The 13,050-nt window shown below is 56.9% G+C and overlaps 3 protein-coding genes across 3 annotated transcripts; 1 reads left to right on the top strand and 2 right to left on the bottom strand.

The window, feature by feature from the left end:
* Positions 1 to 1,154: 1,154 nt before the first annotated feature.
* LY79DRAFT_593508 (mRNA-capping enzyme subunit beta) lies at positions 1,155 to 3,117 on the top strand (the record flags this gene model as incomplete). The annotated part of the gene is made up of 3 exons (XM_060561566.1): positions 1,155 to 2,318; positions 2,406 to 2,885; positions 2,944 to 3,117. The coding sequence occupies 3 exons, from the start codon at positions 1,155 to 1,157 to the stop codon at positions 3,115 to 3,117; spliced, it is 1,818 nt and encodes a 605-aa protein (XP_060409677.1).
* A 351-nt stretch (positions 3,118 to 3,468) lies between these two features.
* LY79DRAFT_389762 (uracil-xanthine permease) lies at positions 3,469 to 6,222 on the bottom strand. The gene is made up of 8 exons (XM_060552932.1): positions 5,514 to 6,222; positions 5,303 to 5,454; positions 5,137 to 5,244; positions 4,797 to 5,045; positions 4,608 to 4,725; positions 4,343 to 4,526; positions 4,214 to 4,278; positions 3,469 to 4,155 (listed from the first exon to the last, which is right to left on the bottom strand). The coding sequence occupies exons 1-8, from the start codon at positions 5,924 to 5,926 to the stop codon at positions 3,639 to 3,641; spliced, it is 1,806 nt and encodes a 601-aa protein (XP_060409676.1). The 5' UTR covers positions 5,927 to 6,222; the 3' UTR covers positions 3,469 to 3,638.
* A 2,054-nt stretch (positions 6,223 to 8,276) lies between these two features.
* Positions 8,277 to 11,461, bottom strand: LY79DRAFT_524474 (uncharacterized protein; the record flags this gene model as incomplete). The annotated part of the gene is made up of 7 exons (XM_060555631.1): positions 8,277 to 9,513; positions 9,567 to 9,759; positions 9,816 to 9,952; positions 10,020 to 10,177; positions 10,240 to 10,702; positions 10,762 to 11,104; positions 11,368 to 11,461. 7 exons carry the CDS (start codon positions 11,459 to 11,461, stop codon positions 8,277 to 8,279), a joined length of 2,625 nt encoding a protein of 874 aa, XP_060409675.1.
* Positions 11,462 to 13,050: the final 1,589 nt, after the last annotated feature.

Raw genomic sequence — 13,050 nt, 5'->3', positions numbered from 1 at the left:
CGACACCGACATCAGCCACTTGCCATCATCTCGACTTATTGATCCTCCTGATCACGACGACGTGATGACTGCCTACTGCATCTCAGATCACTAGAATCGCGTTCGACTTGGACACCAACCCTTCCGTTGCGATTGTTACAGCCTTCAACGCCGTACTGCCCTCCGATTTCCCTTCGGCGCATACATGAACAGTGGGGTTTATTGATAGCGTGAGGCTGAAACTTTGCATCGGAGCTGAAGTTGGGTGGAGCGCTGGTCCTGACGGAGCAACGCAAAGCGTCAAGCAACCGGTTTTGGCCGACCGCCCTACGCCTGCGGTAATCACGATGGATCTGAGAAGTTTGATGAACACATCCGACGACGGGGACCGGCCCCGAGCCGCTGCCGCTGCCGCTGCTGCCGCCGCCGCCGCCGCCGGTCTTCCCCCAGGTCATCCTGCTCACTCTCATCCTTCCTCTCAACCCCTTGCGCCGAAGCAGCAGCAGCAGCAGCAGCCACCGCCGCCGCAACATCAACCACCGCCGCCGCTGCCCTATCAGCAGCAGGCTCCCACGACACCTTCCCAAGCTACGACGGCGTACGCATTCAGAGAATCGGCGTACAGCCACGCCTTGCACTCGTCCCCCGGAAAGCCGCCGGCTCCTCAAGAATACGCCGTGCATCCCCAGGCCTCAACTCCGGCATACCCTCCACAGTCGCCTTATCAGACTCCCGGGCCCTACCCTGGCCGGCAGGCACCTCCACCGCTTCAGGCGGGCGTTCCTGCTCCGTATCCCGATGCGCGATCTCCTCAGAGTGCGAACATGCCTGGGCAGTCGCCCTATCGTCACACGCCCACATCTTCGGTGAGCGGCCCCAGCGGGGGCTATCCATTCCCTCCCACTGGTCCGCCTCAAGATGTCGCCAGCCCTGTGCAACGACACCAATATCCACAGCCCAACGCGTATCCCTCAAGAGAGAGCTATTCTCACCCATCTGGTGCACCAGCGCCTTCTCCGTACACCCAGCAGCAACAACAGCAGCAGCAGCAGCAGCAGCATCAACAACAGCAACAACAACTGCAGCAGCAGCAGCAGCAGCAGCAGCAGCTCCTGCAGCAACAGCAGCAACAGCAGCAACAACAACACCAACAAGCGCCGCCGCCGCCTCAGCAAATGCCCCAAACGCCGCCTATCGGCACCCCGGTCGGCGTGCACCCGTACCTTCACCAGCGCTCTCAATCGACGCATTCAACTCCCACTCCCACATCCGCACATGGTCAAAACCCGCAGCAACTTCACGGCCATGCGTACTCTCACGGCAGTCCTGTGGTGACAGCACATCCCCCCCCTGAATATAGCCGACAGCTCTCGCAGCCTCCTACCCCACTGGGCCCGCCCCAGACCGGGCCTCGACAATCTTCCACCGCACCGAGCTTTGCGCAACCACAAAGTCCCTACCAAAAGAGACTGTCTGGCTCGCACCTTGCCCAAGCCACACCACCACCACCACCACCACCACCACCTCGCATGCCCAGCTCCCACAGCGGCCACGAACGAAGATCCTTGTCACAAAGTGAGCGCGACAGAAGTGTTAGCGTCAGTCCCAAGACCCGAGTCTCGAGTTTGCCAAGCAGCGCCGGCAGATACACAGAATCAGAGGCGCGATCACATCCGAGTGTCGTCAACATGGTGGAACCCGAACGCGAACGCGAACGCGCCGCGACACCCGCCAAAAGAAAGCTTGCTGATAGAGATTTAAGCCCGAGGGAACTCGAGCGGAAGGAGCCAAGGCCTCCGCCGGCTGAGGTCAATGGCGGACCTAGGCTTTCCCGATCGCCCGTGATGCAGCGAAAGAGAAAGATACACACGACGCCTCCCATCTGGGCACAGACATGGAACGCTCGGGAGAACAAGAGGCTGAAGCTGGCCAATTTCGAGCTACAAAAACGAGGACCACCTAGTGTCAATGGCAAACCAGAGCCTACAAAGCAGGACAGCTCCAGCCGCCATACGTCTCCAGAGGCCGCGCGATCCACTGCGCCGCCGGTTCAGGAACCACCTAAGCCTGATAGTCTGCTTGGCTCATGGGAGGAGAGCATTCTCGGCACCCGACCGTACGAGGAACTATCCAAGACGATTGCCGATTTCCTGTTCAAGAATGTGACGCTCCACCCCGACTCTGGCGAGATTATTGGGCGAGGCGTGCAATTCGAGATCGAGGCCAAGATGGGTCAGCTCATCGATAAAGACACCAATGGTCGCGTCGAGAGGGCAATCGGCTCGGAATGTGTTCTGCACGACACCGGCCGTCTTGCCTTCAGAAGCAGCATGACAGAGGCATGTTTCCTCCGCCCTTCCAATTTTCTCTAATATTTTTTTTTCCTTTTTCAAAAATCACCATAGCTAACATCTTTTCCCCTCCAGGCTCAACACAAAGGTCTAAATGAATTCCTGAACAATATGGTTGTTCAGACAGATCCACGGAATCCCAACGCCCGAGGCCGTGTCCAAATACAGTACAAGCATCGACGGGAGGTTGACAAGTTCTACGAGCTGCCGAACGCTCTGCAAGCCCGTCTTCCAGGCTGTGTTCGATCTCTCCTGTCTGGCAGGCGATCGATCAAGGTCCGTGTTACGTATGACCAGAAGACGCAACAAGTCCTGGCCAAGATTGTCAAGGCTCGAGTGGCTGACATCCACCTCCATCTGCCAACGTGCCCGCTCGACTGTCGTATTAGTATCAACCTCGAAATGCCATGGGACGGATCCGTCGAGGAGTTGGAAAGTGCGGCTGTTGGGCACGCTGATAAATTCCCCGACCGGAACAAAGATCGCCTAAGTTATAAGCAGAACCACTACCAGATCGACTTGACACAGGTGACACAGATGGTGCCGGGCCCTGGAGTGAGTTCATGTCTGCCTTCAACAAAGTTTGATCACAGCCCTTGCTAACTTTCCAAAGAATACCCACCGGATCGACAAAGAGCACGAGCTTGAGGTCGAGTTGTCGTCAGACATTCTTCTCGACCAACAACGCCGAGCAATGAGGAACGAGCCGCATCAGTACCCCCAACTCGTTGAGGGTTTTGTTGACAACGTACGCGTCCTGGCCCGGAAGAGCCGTGAATTCATGTGATATTTGCTTTAGGAGCAACTCGGAAAAGAAAGCAAAAAAACAAAAAAAGGTGGATTTCTCTTTTTTCTTTTCTTCCCGTCTCTTTCCGGTTCAAGTGGCTTGGGTGGGTTTGATACCAGGAGAGATGAAGACTACGTTTCTGGGCGTCACAGGCTGAAGCGGTTCGCATTTTAGGGAGCATATTATTTATTCATGCCTAGTCATACCTAACTAAGTTTGGGTGCTTTGATTCCAGTCTCTGGTCGTTCGCCCGGACAAGACTCATAATACCTACTGCAAATTGCCGGCCCGATGAATGCCACAAGTCTGATTGTCGCCGCCAAATGCTGTTCCACGGCATCAGTGTCGTGTTGAGTCTTTACTTCACGGCATTCATAAAGTCCAACAAAGGAGCTACAGCAAAGTGAGGGGTGCCCTGAAGGGCATGGACATATCATGTACACGGGAGCACTTGCAAACCCAAAACACTTTTCGTCAAATTATATCAAGCCCACATCATAACACTCGGCAGCCTGGACTCCTCATGACAGCTTTTCCCCACCCTTGCCACCGCCATTATGGCCAACAGGTTGAATATCCTCCGAATCCGCCCCACGGGCACTGTCTCCGCCGCTGACGTCCTTGGACGGGATGGCGCCGGTTGCAGGGACAAGGGTATGGCCATCCGTGTCCTCAATCTCTTGGTCGAGAAGGAGATTGAGGGCCATGCACACGAACGCCGTGATGGCGAAGCCCGTCTCCATGATGAGTACGATGGCGTCGAGGAACCCCCGGAGACCGCGGTTGTCGCCGGCGTAGGTGAAGACATGATCGAAGTAGGTCGGCACCAGCGTGGCGCCGTAGCCGAGCGTCAGACCGGCCGTGAGGATGAATCGATTGCGGCGGTTGAAGGGTACGCCCTTTGTAACGATGGCCATGCCGGAGACGGCTACTGCGGTGAAGAGGAAGGACGTCATGCCGCCCAAGACGGCGGAGGGGATGGCGACGAGCGAGGCGGCAAACTTGGAAAAGATTCCCATGACGATGAGAAAGAAGCAGCTTTTTCAAATCGTTAGACTGGGGTGAACTAGAAAACGGCACGGGCACATCGACATACCAGCAGTAGCCAGCGCTGCGGTTGGCGCAACGAGTGAGAGCAATGACACCGTTGTTTTGAGCAAACTGACATTCGTGTGAGCATAGTCCACGGCTCAGGAGTCGAATGGGGATGCGGTCAACGGCTTACAGTTGTCATGGGGGTAATAGTCATGAGAGCGGCGAGAACACCATTGATGCCGTCGGCAAGCACGCCGCCTTGTACGCGAGACTCGAACAGACGGCCCTCGACCTCGAGGCGTGACACATCGCAGGTCGCCGTGATGTCCCCAATGGCCTCGGTGGCACAGATGATGTACACGGCTAGCAAAGGCCTGTACACTCATATCAGCTCGACGGCTTCGCAAACGACGGAGAAGCATGGCTTCGAGGGAGGGGAGGGGAGGGGGGCTTACAAGATGAGCGGGCCGTAGAGGGAGAGTTTGAAGGTCTGCACCCAGATGAAGGAGACGGCAGGGGCGCTGTCGATGCCGGAGCGGTCAAAGTACCCGCAGGCGGCGGCGATGATGCATCCTGTATTGTTGTAGACTCATTAGAGACACAGTTCTTTCGGCAAATGGGCTAATGGCAGAGGCGGCACTCACCAACGAGGAGGCCGATGACAACGGAGGTCGACTTCATGATTGGGGCGCCGAACCGCTCACAGAGGATGATGGTGATGAAGACGGAGAAGCCCAGACCCAGGTACTCGGCAGAACCCCACGGGAGAGCGTGAGGCGCGCCGATGTTGGGGCACCGGGCGAAGAAGTCGGAGGTGGGATTCGCGCAGGGGCCGGAGCCGCCCATCCAGTTCTGGAAACCGCTCCCGATCAAATTAATGCCGATAAGCATGACTGGACAACCGTCAGAGACCAGTGAGCTTTTTCGGGAAGAGGGGAGGGGGAGGGGGAGGGGGGTTGAAGATTGCTGCAGTCGAAAACTTACCAGTTGGGCCAGTCACGATGGGCGGGAAGACGCGTAGCATGATGTTGGGCGGCATGAAGGAGATGACAATCTCAATGAGGGCGCAGAGAGCACTGGAGCCGATGATGGCTGGGACATGTGTTAACAACGACCGACGTGAAGCGGGGCGTAAGTAGAGGAAGCTCACCTCCATAGCCATCAGGGCAAGGGAGCTTGTTCCCCTGGGCGTCGGTTGGGCAGAAGCCGTTGGCATACATCTGAGCCAGCGCACCCTGGGCGACGGGGATGATGGAAAAGGAGATGCCGACGACGGAGATCAGGCCGGTGCCGATGTAGTAGCTGGGGCGGGACTGTGAGCTGCAGGAACCGGCAAGGGACTGAAGGGCACTCGATCTTACGGAGTCTTCAGGATGTGGAACCTGGTGATCTGGATCAAGGACAGGAGGCCGGAGACGATCAGGGCCGTCGAGACGAGGTACTGCTGCGTCTCGCCGGTCAGGTTGGCGCCGGCAGCGCCGCTCAGCAGGATGGGCGGCGTGATGATGCCGGCCAACATGGCGAGAGCATGCTGGAACCCCAGCAACAGGGCCAGGAGGGTGGGCATTCGGTCGTTGAGGCCGAAGAAAGGGGCGGCCCTCCGGCTCTTCTTCATGAATGGTAGGCTGGGCCGGAACAGATGGGCGTAATCGTAGTCGCCAACTAGACCGTCCTTGGTGAAGAACCTGTTCCTGGCACCACGGACGCGATCTCCCATTGTCCTCTTGGGAGCCGTCCCGGGGACGATTTGCGACGGGCCTTGATCCTCATCCATCGTGTATGCGAATCGCCTTGAACGTTCCCTCTGTAGCAGAACGAGTAGAGTTGCACGGTCTGGAGTGAGTGAGCAAGCGGCGGCTCGCAGGTGACGACTATGACGAGTGTCCAGACCAGATCAGATAAAAAAACCACCAACGACAGGCGAGATAGAGTCAAGCCCCCCCAGTCAAGCAAGTCAAGTCAAATCGAGTTGCTATCGACGGCGAGAAGGCCAGGCGAAGAGAAGACAGGAAGAGCTTAGTCCGAGGGCATCGACAAAGCAGTGGCCAAGCATCGAAGCGACGATGTGGATATCTATCTCTTTATATATCGATCTGACTCGAGCCTCTTGTCTGCATTGGGGCGAGAGGTTCACTCCTTTTAGTCGATGGTTTCGAGCAATCAGCCCGAATCGCTATCAGCAGGATAAGCAGCTCTGGGCGACGTGAATGGCTGGCGATGGTGTGGGGTGGGAAGGTCCTTGGGAGGGGACAGCGAGTGCTAGGTATTACCTATCTACCTACCTACCTAAGATACCTAAGGTACCTAAGGTGGGCTAAAGTACCAGCCTTAGGAGTGTAGGTACGTACGGACGAATGTACTACTTACTGTCTGTCACCCACTCTCTTCACTCACATTCATTCATCCATCTCGGTACTCACTCATCTGTTCACTCGTCCAACTTACCCACCCACACGCTCACCCCCTTGCCGACGGTATCTGAGGTGATGGAATGCTCGTGTTCTGGGTGGGCTCGGGGAGCGGCGACAAGTCTATTTGGATACAGCCGACAGCTATCAGAGCGCCAGCAATGGCGTACATGTATATGTATTGTATATGCATGTGTATGCGGCCGGGGCATCTCGAGCCAGCAAAGTGAGTACAGACTGCCGTGGGTTGTAAGTGGCATGACGCAGGAGAAGAACGCCGTCAATCCGTATTACACGCAGCAGAAAACAGCCAGCCAGCAGAGAGTGTGTGAGAGACTCACTCACTCAAAGAGAATGAAGGAGAATGTGGTGCATGGGGGGAACTCCCCGCCATCGCTCCCGCGTGGCATACCAGGAGTATCCCGCCGTCTGTTGGCACACCATCTCTCTACACAGTAATACCTTGGACGATGCGGCGACTTGCGAAGGGGGCACCACCTAAGAACCGGTGCCGGCGTTGTGGTCAGTGCAACCACACGCATCCGACAGATATCGGTCGAGACATCGGACGGAGATCAACGTGAGGGAAACTGATCAGAAAAGTTCACCATGCCATCGAGAGAGAAGTTGCTGTGTTGTAAGCTTTGATGAGAGTCGCTGGGACGCTTCTCAAAACAGGGCGCCATGCGCGAATATCGAAACCCTCTTCAGATTGATGCAGTCGGATGATTCACACCTGCTCATCGTACATCACCTCATGTTCACTCTCATGCTAAGAATGCCACTTCTACCGTAGGCCCGACTCTGCTGTGTTACCCGTGAGAGAAATGGGAATGAGACCCCCCTGCTTGCTATCGACCCGAGCTGGCCCAAACCGAACCTGGACCAAAGATAAGAGAAAGAGAGAGAGACATGGCCACCCAGGATACCCAGGCCGGCGCCGCGCAGAGATAAGGAAGCATCCCAAAACGAGCCAACGAGGAAGGGGTCCCTGCTAGACGTAGGGCAGGCCTCGATTCCCGCCACACTCGGCCCTTTCCATTGGCCCAGCCCGCTGCTGAGATTTGCAGACGCAATAGATTATTTGGGCACGGCGGAACTCTCTCTCTCTCTCTCTCTCTCTCTGTCTGCCATCGGCGAACTCCGCCTGTGAGAGGGAGAGAGAGGCTTCTTCTTCTAGGGACTCACCGCGCGCGCAGACGTCATTGGAACATCCGTGGGCTAAGGAGACGGCACCTCTAATTCAGACACTTGGAAAATATCCCAGTGCGCGCCTCTCTCGTACCGTTGATGACTATCGTCTGGGAACTGAATACGATAAGATCGCTCACCGGGGGGAGGGGGAGGCGGGTCGGCTTCAGGCACCGTCGCGTCTTCGCAATCAGCCAGGCACAAGAACGCACGAGAACCAGGCCTAGTCGTGGACGACATGTTCGTCATGTTCATGGTTGGTACACTCGTCGCTGGCTCTACCTCCCTTCCGAATACACCGTTTCGCCATTCCTTTTGAGACTCTATCCCGCCTCGAAACGACATCACCGCGTCTTCGCTATAGCTGATCAGATCCGGCACCTTCTAGCAACAAACTCCCTTTGCGCCGCAACAGAAATCCCTCATGTGTACAAGGCATCCTCAATGCTCCATCGCCTTCTACTATGTGGCCCGGACGCCCGCGTAAACGCGCAGCACGCCGCGCAACCAGACCTCGTGGCTCGTTCATCGATAGTCATCCCTCATCCCGCGGACGACGTCGTGCTGCGATGCGAACCTAGCCCGGTGGTACTCATTGAGTTGCTGCCGGCCGGATTCCCTGACGAGTCCCAGGAGGCCCTTGTGCCGTCTCTTGAGACACTCACTCAGATCGGCTTCCGTTCTGGCACTGCACTGACAGACGTTGGGCGTCCCCCCGAATTTGGCCCTATCCTGCGAGGTCGGGAACCAGATGCTGATGCGCCTGACGTCCTTCCAAACAGCGTCGGCATACTCCCTCTCCCCTCGCCGACCAAGAGCCAGCCTGGCCACGTTCCAGTCCACGTCGCTGTCGCGGCTTTCGAACCGCCGCACCGACATGTCCGTGTCGCCCTGGTCCTGCTCGATGGCGGCGATCTGGCACGATGATCCATCCCGTCCTGCCCGGCGGCAGTTGCACCGGTCTGGGTTGACCTGGGTGCCCTCGTCAATGTCCACGGCCACCATCGCCGGCTTTCCCGTCTTGGTGTTCCGAGTGAAGAGAACGAGCATTGGCTTGGGCGGGCGCCGGTGGACTGTTCCGGTTGTGGATCCGCCGATGCTCACGGTCGCCGTCCGCGCTTCGCTACCACTCGAGCTGTTGTTCGATGGGGTTGTCGTTGCCGACATGTTGCTTGACAGGCTGAACGTCCTGTCGGGGCGCGTGGTCCCCGTGGACACTGACGGCGCCATCGGCTGCCGTGATACCGGGAAGAGGCTGGAGGGCCGAGGACTCGCCGGTAATGTCGACGTGGCGCTCGGTTGCTGGTAACTATTGGGTGGCGACGCTGCCGGCGCCTGCCTGCTACCAGACCCGACCGGCCGGCGCGGTATGACCATGGGAGGCCGAGCGCCCGACGGGTCGTTCATCGGCGGCGGCGATGGCATCGATGAGTTCCGCGCTGGAGGCCTCGTTGGTGGAATCGCACTGTTCCACATCGACACGGTCTCTGTAGGGCTGGTCATGATAGGGTTGGTCGTGTCCCAAGGTCCACCACCACCACCACCACCACCACCACCACGGAGGGTGCTCTGTCTCGTCGCTGTGCCGGTTCCTGAATAAGCTGCGGATGCAGACCTGGACCCCGCATTTTGTTCGACTGATGACTCGTTGTTTGTCACTAGCTGCCCATCGAGCACCTTTGGAACCCATAGCTGAACACACGCGCTCTCGACGATCGGTTCTCCCCCACCCGAGACGACGAAGCTGACCATGGCCTCGTACCTGACGACAAATTGTCAATCTCAAAACATTGGCACCAGCCGGGAAATACTCACTGGCTATAGCTGTCAAAGGCCTTGAAGCCAGTGGTGGCGTGCTGGAACCTGACAGCATCCTTGAGCTGCGTGAAAGTTAGTTTGGCGACCCGTTCGTCTTTCCGCAAGACCATGTCCCATACTCGGGCGTTGGAAGGAACGGCGTATAATGGGTTGATGATGACGGAAGTGATGTCGAAGTCGATGGTCTCGGCTACCGAGATGTCAGCAAATTTGTATGCGAGGTTGCCCACGCCCTTGCCAGCGTACCTTGCCGACGCGCATTCCTACTTGTGCCTCCTTGCTCTACACCGGTGATGTTGATGCGGAAACGCTTTCCGTCTGCGCCCATCCGCCGAAGAAGCTGGAGCTTCCTTTGGACGTTGGCGGCGGCTCCTTGCATTGGGCTGTACGATCTCGTGTAAGTGACTGCCGACGAAGCTAGTGGTATCTCTTTAGCTAGGTTACACTCACACGTCCAGGACTTGTTCCATGAGAGCGTCCCTTGTCACTACATCCACGAGTTGCGCAAGCTCCTTCTCGGGCCAGATGTCAAACATTTCAGGCAGCAGGCCTGTTATGGTCGGCGGCACGAGGTCTTGTCTGAATCGATCGCATTGCAAGGCAAGTTTCTAGACCTGTTAGCTTTCCCCAAGTTGGCTGCACGTGGGAAAACGTGTCGCGGGCTGCTCACGTCTTCGAGCTGTTGGATATACGAAGGCCAGTGTGATAGGCTGCTCGTGGTCGACTGGCGTAGTTCTGGCGATTCGCGAATGTGCCGCATCACCCATATGCACTTCAACAGGCTCACGTACTGCTCGATATCGGGGATCCTGTTTTCCACCAGGATGCCGGCAGCGAAGTTGGCTGTAGACTTGTTATAGTGAAGGACGAAGACATCTGCCATCTCCCGGAGACTGGGGCCTAAGCCGTCCTGCTGCCTCTCCGCCGTCCATGCACGCTGGAGGCCGTCGGCAACTATTTGCGGTATTTCGAGTTGAATAGGCTCCCGACGAGCCTGTTGAGCTAGGGCATGCTCGAGGTCTGGGACTAGGACCCCGATCAGGCGGTGCAAGTCCAGATGTACAGCACTTATACGGTGGGCAAGATCCTGGTGCACAAGGCGAATGTCTTCCCTAACACGGGAGAGCAGGTCGCTGGTTTGATGAGCATCGTGACAAACCTGGACATACGACAAGACAGCAAGGGTGCTTACATTTCAAACGGCTTCAGCACGTGGAAGACCTTGGAGCTATGCAGTGCTATTCGCGCACGCAGTCGATCAGCGGCTGGCGCCACGAGCACATTCCATTCGATGTTCCTGAGCGGACCGCCGCTAACGCGATAGCGATGGTTTTCTGCAATCAGATTGCAGCATTCGGTCAGAGTTCCCTTGTAGTCTCCGATGATATCTTCGAGGGACGAGGGATCCCAACGCAACGGCCTGAAGGCCCCTTCTTGACGCAGTGCTTGGTCCGCTGTGTCGACCACACGAGTGAGGATGTCGAGGTTCTCGGCCAGCCCTCTTACATCACGGCCGAATTCTGCATATTGCCGTGCTGGGGGCGTTGTTAGTCCGTGTTTCTGCCAAAAGCTTTGGTTGTCTTCTCGTCCCGTTGGCTGTCGTTCAGCCCTACGGCGCCGCCTATCGCAGAGAGGGCTGAACCTAACAGGTCTTAAAGAAGAGAAGCGCGGGGGCGGGGGCTGACCAGAGGGCTAAGGGATAGTCCGGCAACGCACGGAAGCAACGGTCATGATGAGGGACTCAAGGAAAGGTCGAGAGGCAGAATCGTGATGGACCTGCGAGGATATACAAACTCACTTGCATTGAAGTCGTTATCCCAACCAAATTTGTACACGTCCCACGCAAGCTTGCTAAAGTTGATGACGTCCCCCAACTGGATGGGTCCTGCCATTGGGGGAAGCGGTTTAAGAAAAAGAGACAACGGAGCCCTCTATCGAAGGCGCGTTATGAGATGATTGACATTGGATGCGCGGAGGAAGTGTTAGAGGGAGGGCGTGAGCGAAGTCGAGCGCGGCGGCTACAAACGGGAAGTTCCAGAAGTGGGCTTCAGGTCGACGGCTGCGAACGCAAGTGAGGGGAACCAGGTCGAATTTCAAGTAAAGCCTGACAGACTGGCCACAGAGCAGCGAGCACACGAGAGGGGGAAGAAGAGGAGGAGGAGGAGGCGTGCGAGACGGTGGGGTCGTGTGACCGAGAGACAGACAGGTGTGGCCGCCACGGGGAACGCAGGGCTGGCGCGGAGATAAGGGGGCATGGAAATGCGTAGGTAGTCAGGGCAGCAGAAGGAGATGGATGGGAGAGGCTCCGTTGGATGAGCGAAAGAGGAAAGGCAAACGTAGAGGACGGGCGCGGAGCAGCTATGGCCTGTGAGGCTGATGGACGGTGGTGGATAAGGTCATCTCGGGAGCTTGTCCCTTTGGACCAGTTGAGTCCTGTCACCAGGGGTCCAGACGGGTTCCCAATCGACACCGAGAGCCAGAATGAGGACGGATGGTTTGTGTGTGTGTGTGAGGGGGCCAAGACATGTTGCCTGCTGCCTGCTGCCGCTAGCTTGCTTAGATATCTCGACCAAACCAGTCAGCCTTTCTTGGCCTGCTGGTTGCATACATCGTACATGGAGGGAGAGGATGGGGATGGGATGGGGGTAAGAGACGAGGATCGCAAGAAGGCATGTACCGGTACTGTATGTCTCGGGTATCCGAGACCGCGTGACAACCTCCACAAATGCATCCAATCCCGTTGAGTGTGTCTTGACCCTCGTGGTTTGATGATATGCACGAATGTTTGTATATGTGCACTATGTATGGTATGCATGTGTGGCGGCTGTAAGATAAGCTAGTACTTGCTCTCTAGTGGTTATTCTATTTAACCAGTGTAGGTATACGGTAGTAGTACTGCCACCATTACAGCCGTTGACTCACCTAAACACTTGAGATGAACTGACTGGATAATTGCTTACTCGCTTTGGACCTGCCTGCATATGCATATGAGAGCATATGCCGGGTCTCTAAGCGTATAAGTCTTTACACCGTAGACGCCGGCGGTCATCCTTCATTCGCCCAGCCTCGGCCGCGAAATGCTGGTGGCGGTGGCAGTGAACGAAAAGCAGCTTGAGCAGCTTATTATCCATCCCTTGCTACACACTCCCCAACCTCAAAGATGTGTCGCCTCCAATCTTCTCCGGGGCTCTTCCTATTCGTGCTCGCTTGACCAGGCCTATCAACTCTCCTTCACCGAGACCAGCCCACGGCCAGATCGGGCACAAGTCTATTCGCCGCCTGCAGGGCACTACTGCGTAGACTCCTGGCAACGCCTCTCCAGTCCTCTCTCCCCCCTCCGAGAAAGCGCGCAAACATGATGATACCCAACCGCATCTCGTTGGAACCACCTCCTCTGTGCCCCTTGTAACCATACCGGTAGCTTAGTATGTCTTGGCCTCGCAAGGCATACTCCAAGACGAGGCTGTCTCGGCATGCATGC

The sequence above is a fragment of the Colletotrichum navitas genome (genome assembly GCF_030913465.1).
Source record: "Colletotrichum navitas strain CBS 125086 chromosome Unknown LY79scaffold_80, whole genome shotgun sequence".
NCBI lineage: Eukaryota > Fungi > Ascomycota > Sordariomycetes > Glomerellales > Glomerellaceae > Colletotrichum > Colletotrichum navitas.
Note: the sequence above shows the minus strand (reverse complement) of the source record. Positions and strands in the feature narration are given on the sequence as shown.